The sequence below is a fragment of the Xyrauchen texanus genome, chromosome 9, assembly GCF_025860055.1.
Source record: "Xyrauchen texanus isolate HMW12.3.18 chromosome 9, RBS_HiC_50CHRs, whole genome shotgun sequence".
Classification (NCBI taxonomy): Eukaryota; Metazoa; Chordata; class Actinopteri; order Cypriniformes; family Catostomidae; genus Xyrauchen; species Xyrauchen texanus.
The window spans coordinates 19,642,890-19,665,816 of record NC_068284.1 but is presented as its reverse complement, the minus strand read 5'-3'; the positions used below and the strand labels follow the sequence as shown (position 1 = coordinate 19,665,816).

The 22,927-nt window shown below is 36.9% G+C and overlaps 1 protein-coding gene across 2 annotated transcripts in view; it reads left to right on the top strand.

The window, feature by feature from the left end:
* Positions 1–20,184, top strand: part of LOC127649170 (dihydropyrimidine dehydrogenase [NADP(+)]) — a 293,316-nt gene extending 273,132 nt beyond the window's left edge. For both annotated transcript variants that reach the window (XM_052134143.1, XM_052134142.1), the window contains 4 exons: positions 7,062–7,241; positions 17,195–17,344; positions 17,953–18,093; positions 19,403–20,184. In XM_052134143.1, the coding sequence (XP_051990103.1) occupies positions 7,062–7,241; positions 17,195–17,344; positions 17,953–18,093; positions 19,403–19,567 (636 nt within the window). In that variant the 3' untranslated portion in view covers positions 19,568–20,184. The remainder of the gene's footprint in view (positions 1–7,061; positions 7,242–17,194; positions 17,345–17,952; positions 18,094–19,402) is intronic.
* The last annotated feature ends 2,743 nt before the right edge of the window (positions 20,185–22,927 follow it).

Here is a 22,927-nt window from a genome sequence, read left to right as displayed (position 1 = left end):
ATTAGGAAAGCCACACACCTGTCTATATAAGACCTTACAGCTCACAGTGCATGTCAGAGCAAATGAGAATCATGAGGTCAAAGGAACTGCCTGAAGAGCTCAGAGACAGAATTGTGGCAAGGCACAGATCTGGCCAAGGTTACAAAAAAATTCTGCTGCCCTTAAGGTTCATAAGAGCACAGTGGCCTCCATAATCCTTAAATGGAAGGCGTTTGGGACGACCAGAACCCTTCCTAGAGCTGGCCGTCCGGCCAAACTGAGCTATCGGGGAGAAGAGCCTTGGTGAGAGAGGTAAAGAAGAACCCAAAGATCACTGTGGCTGAGCTCCAGAGATGCAGTCGGGAGATGGGAGAAAGTTGTAGTAAGTCAACCATCACTGCAGCCATCCACCAGTCGGGGCTTTATGGCAGAGTGGCCCGACGGAAGCCTCTCCTCAGTGCAAGACACATGAAAGCCCGCATGGAGTTTGCTAAAAAACACCTGACGGACTCCAAGATGGTGATAAATAAGATTCTCTGGTCTGATGAGACCAAGATAGAACTTTTTGGCCTTAATTCTAAGTGGTATGTGTGGAGAAAACCAGGCACTGCTCATCACCTGTCCAATACAGTCTCAACAGTGAAGCATGGTGGTGGCAGCATCATGCTGTGGGGGTGTTTTTCAGCTGCAGGGACAGGACGACTGGTTGCAATCAAGGGAAAGATGAATGCGGCCAAGTACAGGGATATCCTGGACGAAAACCTTCTCCAGAGTGCTCTGGACCTCAGACTGGGCCGAAGGTTCACCTTCCAACAAGACAATGACCCTAAGCACACCGCTAAAATAACGAAGGAGTGGCTTCACAACAACTCTGTGACTGTTCTGGAATGGCCCAGCCAGACCCCTGACTTAAACCCAATTGAGCATCTCTGGAGAGACCTGAAAATGGCTGTCCACCAAAATTTACCAACCAACCTGACAGAACTGGAGAGGATCTGCAAGGAGGAATGGCAGAGGATACCCAAATCCAGATGTGAAAAACTTGTTGCATCTTTCCCAAAAAGACTCATGGCTGTATTAGATCAAAAGGGTGCTTCTACTAAATACTGAACAAAGGGTCTGAATACTTAGGACCATGTGATATTTCAGTTTTTCTTTTTTAATAAATGTGCAAAACTGTCAACAATTCTGTGTTTTTCTGTCAATATGGGGTGCTGTGTGTACAATAATGAGGAAAAAAAATGAACTTAAATGATTTTAGCAAATGGCTGCAATATAACAAAGAGTGAAAAATTTAAGGGGGTCTGAATACTTTCCGTACCCACTGTATGTTACGCTTACTGACCCCTGAAGAAAACAGGTGGTACTTCAAGCTTAAATTATGCAGATGGTAGGAATATTTCTTACTACGTTCCAGGGATGTCATTAATTGCATAAATTTATTTAATGCGTTATTTGTTATATAATGAATCGCACTGAATTAACATGTTAAATCAAAAGACTTAATATTTACCCAAACATTTTACCATTTGTGGAAACGCTTCCAAATGGCAAATCTGTACCTTAATGGAAAATGCCAAATTTTTCTTATCAATATTTCTTCTAATTAAATTCATGTTTACAAATTTGTATTTAGTGAATCATTATTATTTTTCCTTTAATATGTCTCTTAAAACCCTAGCTCATACTTATTGCTAGTCAGTTGTACACTTTTCTTCTTGGCCTTTCTGTACAATATAACTGTTAATTTTTCATGAAACATAAATCATAATTGTGTTATGTATGTCTTAATAGAATTATTTTAGGTCTACTATAAACACTTGCCAATTAATAAATAACTGCAGTAATATAATTGAAGCCACTATCCATAAAAATTCCCAGTGAGGAAAATTAATTACTGTTACTCCATTGTGGTAATGAATTGGCATATTGCAACAAGCCTTTTTTTTTTTTTATTGCCATATGGCAATATTCATATTAGATTACACTGATCTGTGCACAAGTACATTTTTAACTTATCAAAGATGCTGTAAGTCCAGATGAAGAAAATATTACTGGTTTCTTTAGAGACTGTCCTTTTAATTCCAATAATGCAATATGGTGTATGTTTTCTGAATCGCGAAAATGTGAAGTAAGAGAAAGAGGAAAACCCCCTATAAACAAGTGCACTTTGAGGTAGGGTTAGGTTAGGGTTATTCTCTAACCCTAACCTCTTTTCATCTCTTTTAAGCTGTCTTACAAATAAACAAAGTTGTTGTTGGGGGATCTGAGTGGTCTAGTTATAGTATATTTCTTAATCATATTGCTAAGTTGTGTACAGCAACACAATGAAAATATTTACAAATTAATAAGAGATCCTGAAACAATTCTGTAAAACACAGGTAGCCGAAGAATGGATTCTAGTGCGAGTCATGATTCTTGCAGCTGCATTCTGAACTCTTTTAAATGTTTGAACCCTATTTCAATCATCAAGCCTAGATGTAACAAATTTGTGAATGATTTTATTCATTGTGAGCAGGGAAGAGAATGTGTTTAAAATATAGCATTTCATATACATTGCTTATATTGTTTTTAAAACTGACATCACTGTCAAGCACGGTTCCTAAATTCTTTACGTGATTATTGACCTTCAGAGAAAAAGTGTATAGATATGTCACAGGGCTGAACAGAATTTCTCTGAGCATCCTTTTCAGTGATACTATCTCCATCTTAAGCTCTATATCCAGTCCAGCAGTGTACTAATTGATTTTTGGGCATCTAGTGCAAGTGGATAATAGAATTGTGTGTCATCTGCATAATGATGAAAGGAGACGTTGTATTGATAAATTGCACCAGCTAACAGAAGCATATAGAAGTTACATAATAAAGGGCCGAGAAGTGAGCCTTGGGGGACACCAAAAGATATCACATGACATCAGGAGGTATGTGTACCCACATACATAGTATTGCCACTTAACCCTAACAAAAAATGAGTTTAGAATGTTTAGAAAATTTTCTAAAGCCTAAACATCATCAAAATACCAGGCTGCAAAAACAGTTGCATGCGATATACTATATGTCTGTTGCCTCCTGGTGAATTACCCATGCTCAACTAGAAGGCAATTCCAGTAGGGCCGGTTTCCTATTGTGATGCATTTTGCTGTGAAATATTTGCTGATTTTGGTAAAGCAACAGTAACAATAACCTTTATTGTTAGAAACTTGTTATTACTTTTTTTTTTTTTTGTACATCATTTTCTAGAAAAATTGTGTTGAAAATGTGTGTATTAAATATGATACAGCAGGCCTTTGGGGTAAAGTTATTTGTGTATCTCACAGTTATCATTAGATTGCATTCCATTATGTGTTATAACATCTCAATAAAAAATACAGAGCTTTGAAATTACTGATATCATTTTTATATTATATATTTAGAATGGGAACTGATATTTATTTGACTTTATATATGGACTGCTCTATCAATAAAGAAATGTCATTGATTTGCACCACAAGCTATCATGATCTTATGCTAATGACACTTAAAGCCTTATGTTTCAAATATGATACCAAAAAGTCACATTTGTAAAAATAAATAAAAAATAAATAATTTAGAATTTGCACTATTATTTAATATGTTAAGTTTTCAGTGTTTATTAGGATCTGAAACGATCGAGCAGAATCACATGATCACTGTGTCAAATGTAGCACTGAGAGATCTAAAAGAACTAGGATTGACAGTTTACCTGAGTCCTTATTGACTTGCAGATCTGTATAAAAAAAAAGCAGTTCCAGTGCTATGGTTGGCCTGAAAGCCAGACTGGAATGTCTCATTAAGATTATTAATGTAGAGAAAGATATTGAGCTTTAGGGACACTACCGTTTCAATTATTTTGCCATGAAATGGAAGATGGGACTGTAGTTACTGAGCATAGAGGAATCAAGATTGCTTTTCTTTAGCTGAGGACTAACAATTGCCGACTTAAAGTATGTGGAAAAATTGTGGCTGGAGGGACTGATTAACAGGAAGAAGTTAGTAAGCGATTGGTAGAAAGGGAAGCTAGAAGAATGAATAAGTGATATGACTTGACTTAATGTATTTCAGTCATGAAATCTCTCAGAAAGATTTGGCATGTTAATGTGGGTATGACATATTTATAGGACATTAGCGGACTAGATTTGCTATGCAGCTGCAGAGCATGTATGGAGACCTGCTACTGTTGGACATACACAAACATACTGAGTTAAGCATCTGGGCATCCTGCTTCTGCTGCACAATTAGGCATAAATACAATCCCCTCTGTAGTAGATCTAGACATGTGTTGCTGGGGATGTGGAGGGATTAGAGAAAACTTGTGTTGTGCTGCAGTGAGCCAATTGGCCATGGTTCATCTGTTAAAAAACAAGTTCGAACCTTTGTATGATGACTTTAAGATTAAAAAATTTACTTATAATTTACTTATAAGTTGGCACCCAGAAGAAAAACCCAGTCAATCTGCTACAAGCTGATTGGCTTGACATATCACATGTGAACAAGCTGGTTGGCCAACAGATAACCAATTCAAAGAACCTTTCAGCTTACACTATTCAGAGTTTCATGCCTGAACTTTGTCATAAGGGCTGACAATTTATGTTTTGTATTATGTTAGTCATTTTATCACTGTAGAATGCTGTAAAAGCATTGAACTTTTCTGTTGTGAAAATTATATTTGAGGTGAGGGGTTAAGCAGCCTAACTTTGGTGCAGAAAAGGATGCTAGGATTGTCTTTGTGAATGTAATTAAACTTGAAAATGAATGGTTCCTTAGACATTTTTTTTAAGGGGACAGTAGAATTAATACACTTAGACAGACTGAGATGGAAGTCTAAAGAGAGGGCTGTGAGAGATGATATGAGCTCCACGCAGGTCACAATAGTATTAGCTGTGAGATATCGCTAAGTGACATAACAGTGGTCAGAAAAGGCAACATGTACTTTTTGTGGGTACTTAAAGGGATAATTAATTTCTCTCATCGTTTACTTACACCTCACGCCATCCCAGATATGTATGACTTTCTTCTGGTGAACACAAATGAAGATTTTTAGAAGAATATTTCAGCACTGTAGGTTCATACAATGCAAGTGAATGGTGATCAGACCTTTCAAGCTCCAAAAATCTAATAAAAAGGCAGCATAATCCATATGACTCCAGTGGTTTAATCCATGTCTTCTGAAGCAATATAATAGGTGTGAGTGAGACACAGGTCCATATTTAAGTCCTTTTTTACTACAAATCTCCTCTTTTACTTTCACATTTTTCACATTCTCAAAGTGAAAATGAAATAAAATTTAAGAAAGAATATTGAAATATTGATCTGTTTCTAACCTAATGTGATTGCATTGCTTCATAAGACATATAAAATCATTGTTTGTGTTCTGCAGAAGAAAATCATACACATCTGGGATAGCACTAGGTTGAGTAAATGATGAGAGAGTTTTCATTTTTGGGTGAACTTTCCTTTTAATGTTTAAACTAAAACAGACCTAAAAATGTAAATTTTTTTGTATTGGTTCAGATAAATGCTACTATTGTCATCCATGCATATACTGTATGTTGATGTCTCTAGTAATTAAAACATTCAGAATTGGTTAAAATCTTTAACAACCCCAATACAGTTAAGAACATCTTTCTTGGGACTAGATGAGTGATAGAACTAATATAAGAACAGATGATCAGACAGCTTGAGATGCACTGGTACTCAAGGTACTGAAATGTTTCAAATTCCCTTAGAGAAATCTGTTTACAGAGAAAAGTACTGTAGTACAGGCAAGACCGCCGTACTTCTGTTTTGTTTTTAGGGATAGTTCCCCCAAAAATGAAAATTGTGTAATCGTTTGATCACCCTCATGTTGTTCCAATCCCAATATAACATTTCCATAAAATTAAACTGAATGGTGAGTGAGGCTTTCATTAAGCATAACATCTTTTGTGTTCCCCATAAGAAAGAAAGTCATATGTGATTGGAACAACATGAGTGTGAGTAAATGATGAGAGAATAAAAAATTTTGGGTGAACTATCGGTTTAATTACCATATATTCAGAAATTGCAGGTTGTTCTGTGGTATAATTCTTTGTACAATTCACCTATATTGAATTATATATATTATGAGTATCTCTTCAGTTTCCTACAGCCATGTTACCGAGTACTGCAAAGGACAGGAAACATCTGGAAAGTACCTAAACGTTTGCCTGCATGTCCCATATATCGCTGATTCTGAATTTCCCTGATGGAAATTTAGTTTCCAACATGTAGGGTTGTGGTAAAGACTTTGGTATGTGATTCCTGTGGAGAGTCGAGATTGATAAAAATTCTGTCATTACTCACTGTGGCAGGGTGGAGGGCGGGGCCGGGTCATGATCCTACATAATTAGCCTAATACGGGACCGGGTGTGTAGGATCACGACCCGGCCCCGCCCTCCACCCTGCCACATTCACTCACTTTAATGTCATTCCAAATCCATATATGTTATTTATTCTGTGGAACATAAAAGGAGGGTTTTTCAAGAATCTTTATGCTGCTCTTTTCCATACGCATAAGTTCTTAAGTGACCTTGTTTCAATAGCTCCACAAATTACAAAATATAGCATTAAGGTACCTTAAAAGTTGTCCATTTGACTTGAGCACTTGACTAATAGTCTGCTGAAGACATATAAAAATATATTTTGTGTGAACAAAGTTTATTTAATTATTCACCAATAATCTTCCCCTCCATTGCAGCTCTCAAACCTCACTGGTGTGCTGTGTTCAGTTATGACAGAGAAGAACCAATGCTTTTGCTGTCAATTACATGACCATTTTTGAGTCCGAACATGAATGCAAATGTAATTTCAGAGCTTCAGCTGAAAGGAAGATTATCAGTGAATAAAGGCTTCAAATAAAAAAAAAAACTGTGATCTATTGAACTGGAACCATGTGGTCACCTTTCTTTCTTTTGTGTCTGATTCAGCCATTATACACTCTGCTTTTGAGAAAACACACACTCAAAGCTGAGCTGAATAGTGTAATCACTACTTTTTCACTAAGTACTTGCCCTAAGACTGTTTATATATCTGTGCATATTTAACAGGTGTGCAGCGCTGTGCAGAACCAGGACTTCACAGTTATTGAAGACTACTGTTTAGGCCTAAAGGCCTTACTGTATCTGAAAAGCATTGAGGAGCTGCACAATTGGGATGGCCAGTCTCCTCCCACAATACGCCACCAGAAGGGCAAACCTGTCCCCCATGTGGAGGAGCTTGTCGGAAAGGTGAGCTTATCCGTGGCTGGTCGCCTAAGGCTTGTCTCAGAAAATGAAACACTCTGTGGTGCTTTTCTGGTTAACCTTGAGGCCTGGTGTGGAAATAAATCTTCTTTATTCAGTCATGAAAAATGTATAAAGTTGTGGGTGTTAGTAACATAGCCACAAGTTTGGTTGTGAGAGTAATTCACCCCAGGCTTCTTAAGACCGTTCACTGACCCCATGACTGTTTGTACAATGGTGGCCCTCAGCTAGAGTTTGCTATCAAACACTGGCTGGTTTAATGCTGATGTTACTTTTAACCAACAAATGTTGGTGAGTAATTTGGAGGATGCATTTTCCCTCTAAGATTATAATTCTGCTCCATTGACAGTTAGGGTCAGGGCGTATGGTTAATAAAATATGCATTCCTGTTGACTAGATTACATAATTTACAACCAAAAACAACTCGCTTTTGGAGCCACTCTAGACATTTCACCTAGAAACTGGAGCTCACATGAGTCCATATGTTCAACAACACTTCCAGCTTCAGCCACTGGGGGCAGTGCTTCAAATTTGGTAAGCACAGACCGATTTCTACTGTCGCCAAATTAGCAGTGAGATTAGTCTGTTTAGGCAGCAAAACCTTCTCTACTTTTGCAAAAAGATTTAAATCTAACGAATACTTGTGTGATCAATATCAAAGGGATTTTGTTTATTTTTTGCTTTAGTTGGGAATTGCATTACACACAGATAATCAAAGCTGCCCTGTTTTATGACTGGAATTACCATATATGTATTTTTAATATCACAAAATTATTTGAATTGTTGTTATGTTTGTTCCTCTCACAGCCAAACTCAGCACCCCCTATTGAAATTTCACATTTACACAGAGATATTTTCCCTGCCACTACACCGCATTCATGCACCATAAAAATGATAACACAAACATATGCAATCCGGTTGAGGTTGCGGTGGCTGGATTGAGAGAGATCTCCTAAATGAATGAGATATGGATGAAGATCCGGGTTTTCGGGTTGTTTACTCCCCATGGGTTGATGTGGGCAGAAGTTGAGATTAAGCGATGACGTCATTGGAAAGGGAAGGCGGGCTTCCAGAGATGTTCTGTGCACTAGTTCTCCTGTGGCCTGGAGAGGTTGAAGCATGTTTATTTGCCGAGTTAGCAAACTGAAACAGCAATGTGATAGATTGTGAACAGACTTATAAAGCAATGGCTTACATGTGATTGGCTGGGAATTACCCAGCTAATGATGCGATGATGTACAGCTCTTCCCGCTAGAACTACGCTGCGCTTACATTAACCGCTGGTATTTAAGGAAGGTTTGGAGTATGAACTAATATTTATGTTTCCTGTGCAGAGTCTTTGCGGCTGTCACGTGTCAAATGAATGAATCACTCTCTTAGACTACTCGTTCTTATGAGTCATATCAAATATTCATTCAAAATGAACAAATCATTCATGAAAGACCCATCATTAGAATCTACCAAGGAGGTCAATAATACCTGCAAAAATCTATCTAATAATATTTGTGATTTAAATGTTGCTTGCAATACATTTTGTTTCGTCAGTGTAAATGGTTATGATGCATTCCATTCAAGTTGGATGTGGGATATTCCTACTTGATATCTCCGACCATAAATGCATTCCATTCCCTTATATTCTGAACAGCAAAGCTCCCGTTAGCTTAGCAGGGGTTTGACTCTCATTAGAGATGTCTCCTAGCAACCCAACTGATAAACAACGCTGCAGTGCTAGCATTTGTGCTTCAGGTGTACAATTATCAAAAGAGATTATAATGTTTTATCCCCCTGTTTCTGCAGGCGTTTGTTAAACAAGCTTTAATATGATGTAATGTGGAAACAAACTCATTTATAGATATTACTTAATAAAGTGAATGTTTATCACTTTGTTTATCTACCTGAGTGGCGACATGTTTGTGTGACATCATGCCCCTGCATCTTAGTGAAATCGGAGTTGAGACTTTCTGCACAAGCCTACAAGTTGTAATTCTGGCTTCAAGATGCATTCCATTGCACTTTTCCTAGTAGGAAGTTGTAAAATCCGACTTTCCGAGTTGAATGGAACACAACACTACTTTTCAAAACTTGATCCAACACTAAATGCAGCTTAATTTATACTTAGAAAATTCCTGATGTTGCTATAACAACGCAAAAAGCATTTACCAGTTTGCTTGAAGTGAAAATCAGTCCTCCATTCTGTTTAATAAATGAAACAATCTCACGGTCATTCTGAACATCTCAGGTTTTTAAATCCATAAGGATCTCTTCTCAATGGCGATAGCATCTGTTATGACAATCTCATGCTCTTCACTTTCAAATTACATCACTTAAAGCGTGATTGCGTCACTCAAGGCCAGCCAGAAGGCATCAACTTGGACATAATTCTAAATATCACACCCACCAATAACAAATAAATCAATCTGATTTACAGATGAATCAGACAAACTGACTTTAGTTGCCCATTCATTTGCACTGTTGAGGGATTCTGAAGAAATTCTGAAGGCCTGAGGGGGAGGAGCTCAAACTCACCTACTGCTTCGGGCATGCGATTTGTGTAACAGTTGTCACACTTTGCTTGTAAGCATCAAGGAATAAATTCTGACTGGATAAACTTTTGTTTATTGATTAATTAGGAGTGAAAAGCGATTAAAAATACGTAGGCAAAAAGGTGATTGAGAATGAAAGGATGAAACATATGTATTTATTTTGCATGTTAGGCTAGCAGAGAAGACTTTGCTGGCCCTGAGAATTTGCCACTGGTGTATTCAGTTAGCACTGCTGGTCAGACCACCATTCACTGGTAATGAAATCATCAGATCTCACCATACACAACCCCACCACACCGGACAGTTATCTCACTTTCCGTTACAATTGGTGTCCTATTAATATTGCTTTCCCCAATGTCTCCGGCCTTTACTTAGTATGCTTAGATTTTGTCATGTGACGTCTGTTTAGCTCTTAAAGTGCCATTACAACCAGCCATTACAAGGCAAGAAGAAAGATTAACGCTTTTCTCGTCGAATCCCTTGGCAATGTTGTGATGCTACAGAACATACGAGAGCGGGCTTCCATTCTAATTCTCGTATAATTTAAATCACTCAGCCCACACTGACATAATGTGTGCTGCTTCCTCCACTGCACTCTTGATTTACAATCCAGAGGGGAAATGGGAGAATTGACAAGCCCTGTGTTTTGGAAAGCTCTGCATCTAATTAGCAAAGGCTTTCTGGTTGCCCGGGACATGAGATTTGGCAGTGCGTGTAGCTCCTCTCATTAAAAAAAGCACTCCTCGTGGAGTGGACCTGCAAAAAAACGATTCCCTCCCAACAGAAAGAAAAGACATTCCTATTCCACCAACATGTTTGTGTAACTGTTATTTGGTACTCTTGCTTTTATACACAAGAATTCAAGCCATCTGTTTAGCAGAAACCCAAATCAAATGGTATTTTCTTTCTCTCAGTATCTCTTTGTAAAAAAAATAAAAAATAAAATAAAATTCTTTTTGAAATCTCCTGTCATTATATTTTTCTTTTCCATTGTTAAGAGTATTGCTTTGTAGACTCTTCTTTGAATCCTTTGAATGATCTTAGAGCAAATTAGCATAAAGTAGATACGCTGTGGTTAATAACTAAACAGAAGACAGAAAGAGGGAGAGAGCACTCATCTAATAGGGCTGAATAAGGTTGCTGTGAGTCAGGCAGATTGAGTTTTGTGTCTCTGGAAGATATGAAGTTCATATGGGCGTCAGGGATTTCCGCTGGTTGCCATTTATGTACCCAGCTCTTACTCACAAGTCTGCCAGAGGCAAAATGATGGTGAGTTGCTTTGAATGTGGATTTGGTCAGATTAAAGAGGGTCATGTGTGCCAGTAAGGTGTGTTCATGTGTTTTTGGTCCTATCTCTGTTTTTGAAAGATCTATGATGTGTTTTTGTCCATAAAATGCAACTTTTAAAATCCAAAAAGGGCATAAAGGCATCATAAAATTAAACCATACAACTCAGGTGTTTTAATCCATGTGTTCTGAATCGATACAATCAGTTTTGGGTGAGAAACAGACCAAAATGTAAGTCCTTTTTAACTATAAATGTTTACATCCAGCCCAACTCATAGAATCTCATAAAAACTTAACCTGTGACTTACAAATGTACAAATAATTTTAACTGCAAACCTGACAACACTGTGTCTGGTTTGTTTGCAGCTCTCAATACATGAAATCTGCAAGGAGACTGTGGATCTGAATATTTATAGTAAATAAGGATTTATTTTTTGGTCTATTTCTCACCAAAAGCAACTATATTGCTTCAGAAGACATGGATTAAACCACTCGAGTTGAATGTATTACTTAAAGTTTTGGACCACATCAAGCACATCATACATCCTTCAAAATATATTTGTTTGTCTTATGCAGAAGAAAAATGATTCACATGAGTTTGAGACTGCATGAGGGTGATTAAATGAAGAGAGAATTATTATTTTTGGGTGAGCTATCCCTTTAAGTTCTGTAGACAGAATCTGTGACATGCTGTTGAAAATAATTTTGACATCCCACAATCTGTAAAAACAAATAAAGAAAGAAAAAACAGAAATTGTTGACAGAAATTGATGTTGAACCTGTAGACCATTAAAAGTGCATAACTGTGAACTGTGTTTTTTAAATGTTTGTTTTGAGCATTCCAGAGATACAGACCATATAGCTTAAGTTGTATTTAACCTGGAACATTCCTTTAAGGTAAAACTGTTGAAGCACGGTATATTTCATATGTTGTAGCCACTGATTAGTGGTACAGGTGGAATCATGCAGGTGATGCACGTTTAGATTCGGCCCCCAATCATTCTTCATTTGACAGTCACTGTCAATAAGAAGTCCACATTAAAAAAATGTTATCTAATTTAGAACCTAAATCTAATTTAAACCTAGAAATATTGAAGATTCTGCATTATTTCTAGATCTCAATTAAGTTAATTTATGACATTGGCTTATTTGTACAGGTCAGATTTCCTTGATGCACACAAGATGCTCTTGGAAACATTTTCAAATCGTGCTGGATAAAATGGATAATGGATTCAAACATGTGGCTTGAGTGCATGCTGCCATTAAAGCAAAAGGAGGACTAATGAAATACTAAACGTTTTCACTTAAATTGTTATGCTGATGACATGATTTATATAGACAACAAAAAGTGGACTCAGAAACCCAATGTATATGAATCATATTTGCCCTTACACTGTTTGAATAGTAACCTGTCACCCAAGTTGCAGTGTAATCAAAGTTTCACCAATGCTGTCACAAGCAAGCCGCTCGTTTCTCGATATATTTTGACTGATGCACTGTTAATGACATATCTCTGTGTGTGTGTACTTGGTGTGTATGTGCATGCGCGTTTATCTCCCCAGGCCCCGATGGGTTCCTCACACTGTCTGCTGCAGGGCTGGAACGGTTGATTCATTAGACTGTCAGCCTGTGCCTAAGAGAGTAATGCTTTTATGCAGGATTAGAACAGGGCCACCAGTGTAAGCTCTACGGGGAAATAAGTACATGGAGGATGCGCCCAACCCCCTAAGCTAGCCATTAGTCCTGCAGTCATCACCGCTGCCATAGATTTGTTTCTGTGTTTCCTCTGATAGGTCCTGGCTTAGCACAGGCCACTGCTCTCTCTTTTTTTTCCAAGTATAAAGTTTGATTTGTATAGCTCATAACAGTTCATTTTCTGCGTATTTTGATTATTTTGCTTTGCGGTGGAGGCACTTCTATCTGGCCATGGTGGAAATAAAGGGTTACAGGCTGTTGTGGATAACAACTTTGAGGAGATTGTGTTACTGAAAAATTGCAAAACTGCTTTAAATGTCCTAGCGTTGGGACGAATGGATTTGTGGCAGGTGTTGTTAGGAATTCTTGTTGCAGGAAGGGTGGAATATTTGTTTAAATGCGTGAATAAGCAAACTGTTCTTTTGCTGCAAGATGTCGAAAGATGTTGAAAACTGTTAATTGGAAAGTCAGTCAGTATGTTTACATGCACTTTATACGTTTTATTTCAGTCAGATTAAAACAATAATTTTATTTTTTAAAATATCATGTAAACACTTTAATCTAACAGACCTAGATAATTTAGATTTTAGCGTGGCCTTGTCCAGCATGTATAGAGTGCAACAGTGCTCGCCCAATTATTCAGTCATCAGGGTTCTGGAAGTATTTTTCCTATTCATTTCTCCCATAGGCTTTATATAAAATCCAACTACATAAGAGTTGTAAGCCATGAACCAAACCAATCATCTCCAAGGTAAATCACAACATCACAAAAAGTATGTGAAAATCCGACAAAAAGACAAATGTACAATACTGTGTACTTACCGTCTTTCATTAGGTATGTACTACAATGTCATGAAGCATTGCAAATTATGTAATTGAATAAAAACTCTAGGAATTTATAAAACTTGAATTATTTTGAATTTGTTGTTGATTATAAGTATAGAAACATATTATTTTACATTTATTGCAAAATATTCCGATATGTACAAATAGATTAGTTTAAGTGTGAAGTGACACCAACTTGATTATATCATTCACAGTTCATCATGGGAGTGGCCGGTCACAGCGAGGCATGTTTCACGGGCTTGATTGGCTGCGATTCTCTGATTGGTGCAGCTTTCTTTGCAGGACCATGGGTTACGTAGTTGTTTACCATGATTTCTATATCAAACACGATATCAAGTTGTTGTTGAAAAAAATTATTCTACAGAAAAATGTATGGGATTATTACTTCCAGAACCAGACTGTTGCACCCTATTGGAGCATAACTGGCCTCGGCACACAGAAAGACGCAAACAGTGATGTGCAGCATGTAGGCTATTTAACACTTCTTCAGCTGATTCACTCTCTTTAAATATTAAATTATGCATTGTGTCATGTATCATTGATGACCAAAGATTGACTACACAAAAACCTGCTTTAGCTCGATTATAAGTGTGCATGTAAATGGTCCAAGTGTTTATTCCAAAGTTTCAAATGATGATTGCCCAAAAAAATACTCCTGAAGATGATAGGACATTCATAAAACTGAAAATATCAGTTATTGAAAGCGGTGCCCATCAGCAACCCATAAGTCCATTTCCCTCAAATTACAATGTATTACCATTTTAGTGTCAAACCATTAGTTTGACCAGTTAATCCTTGCAATTACCGGTAGTGTTATACAATTTTCTAACAATTCATTGCAGATACTCTTTATGGCTCCATTAAAAGGATGGCTAATTTTGTGGCAAACTTGATTTCTCGTCAGTGTTGCCGGCATTTCCTGTTGAATGGCATTTGGAGAGCGAAGGCTTAAGACTCTTTTATGGCCATCTCTCAGACTCAGTGCGTCGGTATGGGAGTGTGACTGTGAATACGAATCACCTCTTTAGCCCCGTCGCACTGGAGGGTCAGGCGTGTGTGCGAGAATCTGAGGCAAAGATAGCACTATAACCACTTTTGTTCTAAATGTATGTGGGAAGTGAAAGCTTGGATGGATTTAGATTTTTCGATTAGATTTGTGAGGTTTATTTAAATATATATATGAATTCACATGACGTCTTGCTTGACATGCTTTATGCTTTACCTTGATCATGTCTTGAAAAAGTCATTAACATTCTTTGGACAATGCTTAACAGATCAGTAGTTCATGTACATTCAAATATGTATATATATGAAAATATATGATTCAAAGATTAATGATATTTCAAACTATTTGAATGTTCATGAAATACTGATCTCAATCCCATTGAACGTTTTAACAGTACTACAGTGTTTATTTTTCACCTGATCTCTTTTTTCTCTAAATTAATTGTTTAAAGAGAATTTTAAGAATTCCTTTGTCAATCAAAAAAGTTATTAAAGGAATGTTCACAGCTCAAATAATGCATGATTTTTAACAGAAGAATTAATGTAAGTGATTTCATAAAATTATAAGATTTATATTTCTGCCTTTAAACCCTCCAAAATCTGCCCCATTCACCTCTATTGTAAGTGCCTCACTGTAACCTCAATTGTTGCTTCTTTTTTTGCTTTTTTTTTAAGAAAGGAAGGAAGAGTCAAAATAAGTTTTTGTGGCAATCAACAATGCTGTCGATTGAGCTTAACTTTTATTGAAACCGGAATATTCCTTTTACATTCATTATGTTATGCTTAGAAATACAATTGTTATGTACAGTTAAATATAAATTTACAGTAAATGAAAATATATGATTCAAAGTTTAATGACATTTCAAACTGTCTGAGTATACATGAACTACTGATCAGATTTTCTAAACATTCTAAATTATAATTGTTATCTTTTGTAATTTTATAGGATTTGTATTTCATATGATCTCAAAATTATTAAGAAATCTGAACATTTTGAGACTTTTAAATTAATAAATTAATTTGAGGTATTCCTTTGGCAGTCTACAAAAAAACAACTCAACTGAACAAAAACATCTTTAAAACTACCATCCCAATTCCAAAAATGCTAATAAAAACAAAAAGGAGTGATTTTTATATTATATTCACCCTTTTCTATATTGAAAGCACTACAACTAAACATTATATGATGTTTTACCTTGTGAATTTCATTTTTGTTGTTGTTTAATGTACAGTAATGTCAAATCAGATGATTGCAACACGCTCCAAAAAAGTTGAGACAGTTTAAGACTAATCACAATTTGACTAGTTAAGATAACAAGGTAGTGTTAAACAGGAGATGTTAAACAGGTGAGGCAATCATGTTAGAGTACACAAGGAGCCTCCAAAACAGCCTAGTACTTCAAAAAGTGAAGGATCATTCAAGACTTGTCAATTTGACAACAGATGCCTCCGCAAATAATCCAGCACTTTCAGAACAATGTTCCCCAAAGACCAATTGGAATGATTTTGGGCATTTCACCCTCTACAGGTGCACAATATAGTTAAAAGATTCAAGAAATCTGGTCAAATCTCGGTGCATAAAGGGCAAGACAGAAACCACTTCTTAATGCTTCTCTGATCCCTCAGACATCAGTGTCTTAAAAAACATAATTCATCTGTAATGGATATCATGAACATGGGCTTGGGATTACTTCAGTAAACTTTTGTTAGTCAACACCATTCGCCACTGCATCCACAGATGCAAATTAAGACTTTACTGTGCAAAGCAGAAGCCATACATCAACACTGTCCAGAAGCGGTGCTAACTTCTCTGGGCTCGGTTTCATCTTAGATGGAAAGAACAGTGGAACTGTGTTTTTGGTCTGAAAAGCCCACATTTCAAAAAGATTTTAAAAACACAAAAGGATCATCCAAGCTGTTATTAGCATCAGGTCCAAAAGCCAGTGTCTGTATGGGCCAGGGATGTGTCAGTGCCCATGGTATGGGTTACCGCACATCTGTGAGAACACCATGAATGCAGGCAGAAATGTACAAATTTTGGAGCAACATTTACTGCCATCAGCACCGTCTTTTTCATCCCTGCATTTTCCATCAGGACAACTTCAAACCAGTGCATGGCTGTATAAGCAGAGAGTGCGGGAGCTAGATTGACCTGTCCGCAGTCCTGACCATCTCCAATTGAGAATGTGTGGTGCATTATGAAGCACACCATTCCACAACGAAGACCCTGTACAATTGGGCAGCTAAAGACCTAAATAATGGATGAATGGGGGGAAATTTCACTTTCTAAACTTAACAAACTTGTGCCCAAATGCGTAATAAGTGTTAATAGAAGAAATGGTGATGTTTCACAGTGACACTTGACTGTCACAACTTTTTTGGTGCATGTTGCAATTGTCTGATTTGAAATGACTGTACTTTTAAAAAAGGGTGATTATACAAATCACCTGAATCAACTGATATTACAAATCACTCATTTTTGTTTTATTAGCATTTTTCATACTGTCACAACTTTTTAGAATGGGAGTTGTAATTCACCTGTTTCATCCTTCTGTCCAACAGTGTCTGCCCAGCTTTGGACCATACTTGGAAACAAAGACTCAAGCCGTGGCAAAGTACAAGAAAAGCCTAAAAGATGCAAATGAGAATGTGGTCGTGGACTCAATTGCTGCCCGAGTTAACATCCCCAAAAAACCTATCCCCAATGTGAAAGTAAGCCAATATCTTCAAATATCACCTCACTGTTTAATATCTGAGGCATTACATTTTTCCCTTACATATAGTATTTAGGATACTATATGTCCTTTCGAGATGGAGTGCTTCCCCAGCTGAGTCATGCTTAATTCCAAGATTTCTTCCTCATCTAAGTAACATCTAAGAATGTTTTTGATAGCCTTTGGCTTGCTCTCTGGAGGTTTTGGCACATTTTAATTTTTTATTTATTGCCTGTCAAGCTACTTTGGAATAATATGTATTTTAAAAAGCTCTATACAAGTAAAACTGAATTGCGCTGAATATTTTGCGAAATTGTACAGAAAGGTATATATTGTCCTTTTATGTTTGAAGCTCTCTTGTAGCACGTAGTATTCCTGCTCATACCATTAAATGGCTTTATTCCTCGAGGTGATTATGCTGTGAGAGATCTTGAGGTGGAAATGGAGATCACAAAGTCGATGTCAGAAATCCAAACTGATCTGCTCTTTCCAACGCTGAATTAATTAAGCTTACTTAAGAACAGAAAGCTACCTTTCAAACTGTTTCTTTGAGACGCCACGGCTGTTTTTCTTGCCGTTTAATCCCTTTCTCTCCTGTCTGTAAAGGATGTGATTGCCAGAGCACTGAAGCATATTGGTGCCTACCAGGATCTGGACAACAATGAACAAGTGCAGGCCCTCATTGATCCAGAGATGTGTATCAACTGTGGCAAGTGCTACATGACCTGCAATGATTCGGGCTACCAGGTAACACTAATCTGATAATTATGTGATACATCATCTTGATGTGCCACATGTGATTTAAGGGGAGGCAATTAATTCTGTATCAGGGTCCTAAATTATGGGAGGATTTTCACTTTATCCAATTAGAATAAAATTCCTTGACTTTGTTCACATATCTGAAAACACCCAAAACAAATTGGACCATTTTCTTTAAATTTTATTGCACTTTGTTACACCTGTTGTGTTCCCGGTCAAAAATGACCGGCCATTGGAAATTAATGGATTAGACTACAAAATACAGAAATATTAATGTTCAGGAGCAGCCCAATCCTTTAGATCAAATCAAATCACTTTATTGTCACACGACCATGTACACAAGTGCAACAGTAGGTGAAAGTCTTGTGTGCAGTTCCGAGCAACATAGCAGTCATGACAGTGACGATACATATACCAATTACAATAAACAACATACTTACACAACACAATTTACATATCAAATGTAAACATAATTACACAATAATAATATACAATGTACAGTAAACAATACACAAAATATAGAGTGCACATACAATAAAAAGTACATATGTTGATGTGTGTTTGCTTTCACAAAGTCCTCGGACATGTTCACACACAACAATCACGGTCACTCACACACACACAATGTGTGTTGAGTGCCCTTTTGTGCATCATCTTTTCATGTACACCCTTTGAGGAATATTTAATAGGAAGTAGAAATGTAGTGTTCACAGTCAGCCATGATTAATTTAATCAATGATTGAAAGTGTCAAATAACAGGACGGTTACTGAAATTAACCAGTTGTATTTGTCTGGTCATGTGATTCCCCATATGCAGACCCTCTCCATGTAGAATAAAACAGCTTTTATAAGGTTACTGATATGACTGGAGTCTTCATTTAATGTAATGAGTTTAATGTTAAAGTTGACAAAAAGATCTAATGCAATATCTTGGGATAGTACATGCAATGAGAGCATCTCTCAAATGAGAGATTTATTAACAATCTTTGTGGGCCATTTTTGACAGAGAACACAAAAGGTTTTCACAATTTGATAGATTAGTTGTTAGAATTTGTGTTAAAGAATTGATTCTTGAAGTACTGTTTATCTTTACACTGCATCTAAAAAAGGCTGGTGTACAATGAAGGATCCCATCTATTTACCTTAAAGAACGGCACTAGCTTGTGCTAGCTGTCATTGTTGTTGCTTTTTTCACTTTGTGAAAAGATCTCCCAGAAGTGGGGAAATCCTCCTATGGAGAGTCGATAATTGCTCTAATATAATAGCTTTTTTCCCTCCGCTTTCTCTTCTTTTGCAGGCTATTAAGTTTGACCCTGAGACCCATCTTCCTGTAATCATGGACAGCTGCACTGGCTGCACTCTCTGCCTTAGCGTGTGCCCCATCATCGACTGCATCAAAATGGTTACCAGGACAACGCTGTACGTGCCCAAGAGGGGCCTGCCTGTTAATCCCGTTTGCTAAACCACACTGTCACTCCACCTGACCACAGAGAAAATGAATGAAGGACCAACATTATTTTTAAACTCTGGAAAATATTAATTAATTTGGTGAATGTTAATTGTGATTAATAATAGCAATTAAGCTTATAATAGATATGTATAAAGCATTTATGCTTTAATGTTTGTTAGTGATTAATCAGATTACTTCTTTACACCCCAGTAATTGATTTCTAATGATAAGCAAATGATCACCAAAAGCATGCCGTTTTAATTTGAATTGTCTTCAAATAAGAGTGATCATTCATATTAATATAATATTCCTGCATTATAATTGTGTCTTGTGTTTAATTTGCTGTTAAAGAATGTCAGATTGTTTTCTTGAGGACTAGCATCAAATTTAGACACATAAACAGAAAAGGCATTTCAATTATGTTTCAAATAGTTCCTTTAATGCCCCAATTGTTTTGTATTACAATGCATTCACTGTAGCTGATATGAGCACACGTCTGAAAGGGTTATGCCTGCTCTCTATTGTGTTAATATGATCTTCCCCTAATTGTTACATCTGCAAATAAACATTAGATTGGGTACACTGGACAAGTCTAAAGACAGAGTTAATTAAAATGCTATCATTTTCATCTCCAAGATTCAGATCATTCATTCTCTAAGAGGGTTTGTGTTTAAAATGCAGGAAAACATTGCCTTTGAATAACAGCAGCCAGACATGTCAGAGTTATTTCATAATTTATTATAACTGCACAATAACAAGGGATTAGAAGGAAAACTGGGCCTCTATTAATCTAAAGTTTGCACTGGAGCTCCATTAATTTGGCCATGACTTAACTTGCTTTGTAAAAATGTTTGCATATGAAAAATTAGCAACCAAAGCCAAGCAAGATGAGTAGGTTCAGCAAATTTACTAAAATCCCCTATGCATGCTCATTATTGGCTGCTAAACCCCCATTTCAACAGTACAACTGAAATCTTGCATACTTTTTCCAAGAGTGTGAAGTTACTTTAAATGCACTACCCGGGCCTTTCATAAATTGTTATGTGTATGTTTCACACAAAGATGAAAATTCTGTCATCATTTACTCACCCTTATGTTGTTTTTCTATTGACCACAAAGGAGATGTTAGGCAGAATGTTAGCCTCAGTCACCATTCACTTTCTTTGTATGGGTAAAAGACCTCCTTTTGAGTTCTGCTGAGAATAAAAAGTAATGCGTATTTGCAATGAAATGAGTGTGAGTAAAAGATGACAGAATTAAGTTTTTTGGGTGAACTATCCTTTTTAGTCAGAATTTTTTTATTACTCACTACAGTGTTGCTCCCTATTAAAGGGACAAACCCCATATTTGCAGTGCATAGCATCAGGTCAAAAATAAAGCAAAGCATGGTGGCTGTTACTATTAAGTCACTTGCTAGAGCTGCATCAGCTCTCCCCCATCATTCACACATCAACCCACTTCCTCTCTCTGATTGCAATTAAGAAATGATGTGCCTGGACCATGGCCAGGCATTCCAGGTTAAATTATTCATAAATGTTAATAAGACAAGCGAGAGCACTCTTTTCCTCCTGCTTCCCCTCCTAAGTGCCATATTAGAGAAATAATATTGACCTTTCCATCGGAACGCCCACACGTGACCCCAGGATATCATAATGTCTTTTCTGAAGGCACACAGAGACTGTTTTTACCTCTTTGAAAGAAAAAACTGGCTTGAGAACAAGTAACAAAAATGCACTTCTGCAACCTTAGAGTGGCTAGATAATGATGTCTGTTAGGAAGCAATGATCAGAAAATAAACATTGTTTTCAAACAATCAGATCGTCCTGCCCTAAACTCACGCCATTGGTTGAGATAATGTTTGAACTAACAGAGCAATAATTAGAGCGCTACGGAGATACAGTGTTTACAGTTGTTGAGGAAATACTTATAGTTGTCTCTGCATATTGAGCTGGGATAGGAGAAAATACTGTATTTTAACATCGGAAAAGTTACATACTTCAGCTTTCAAAAGTATAAGATAGATATCAGTTCTCAAATACTTATAAATATGAATTTGGTATAAAATAGATGTTTAATTGATGCGAAACGTGTCCATGTTCTTTTTTAAATCGACATCAAGATTTTAGATTAAAATTTATAGAAATGTATAAGTGAACGTGTTTCTTTGGTCCTGCAACTGGTCTCCCTTTATTGTAAGTTTCGACCATTTTTAATCCTCTCTTGGCCTTTACTAGTTAATTTTTAGTCTATCAATTAAAATTAGGTCATAAAAGCTGCATGCATAATAGTTATGCTAAATACTGTTATTCTGCAGAGGCCAGGTACACACTGCAGCTAAATCCTCACATGTTTAACACACTTCTAAAGCCTAAGAAATATGATCTATATAAAAATAAAAACTACCACTAGACATGCAATATGTGCCTTTACTGCTTAAATTATTAATCCACAAACAATAAATAATAATATTCTTAATTCAATATGATCATATTCCATATCAAAACTTAATAACAGCTGTTTTCGATTGAACAATATTATTTACTGCATTCAAAATGAACCCAAAGACATAATTTTAGCAGCATGACATTATTTTTGTTCACTTATCCTTTCACAAACAGTAGTCCATGTGCTGCGGTGGTGGAGACAGGATCTGTTCTTCCGTTACATCGTATATGGTGGTCTTGATCATCGTTGGATCATATCTGATCTCGTATCTGTCACAGTGACAGCACTCACTTTCACACATGGTTAGTGTTAGGTATGGGTTAGGTTAAGGGCTCCCTATATCTTTGCTGGTGGATTAAAGCTCTCACCACTTTTTAGAGCTTTGCCTGCCTTATTTTAGGCCTTGGGATTTGAGTGGAAATTCCATGTGTTAACCAGTAGAGGGTACCATGATATGAAATTAACATGGGAAAACTAGAACTGCTCAAAGACTGCACTGTGGTTCAGTTTCACATAAGTAACCCCAGAACATCTTATTATGTTAGACCCAATGGACCAGGTTCACTAGGAAATCTTCTAAAGTGTATTTACATTGTCTATCTTGTCTGAGGGAAACCTTACAGAAGTGCTACCAATATACTGATGCCACTAACTTTTTACCAGCTTCTGTTGCAATAAATATTATTCCCATGACAATCATATTCTCTACTTGTTTGACCTGTCCCTTGACATATCTAATTTGTCTGTACCCTCAGCTGCTGTTACCCCCACAGTTGTAAATGTGAATGAGACAATAATCATTAAAGCTATTAGCATGGCGTAGCTGGAGCGAATTGGAGACACCCGTGAGTGCTGTATAGACTTATGACCTCTGACCTGGGCTAATTGGCATTGGCAGGAAGCTGGCAGAGAGCCTTTAATTCCTCC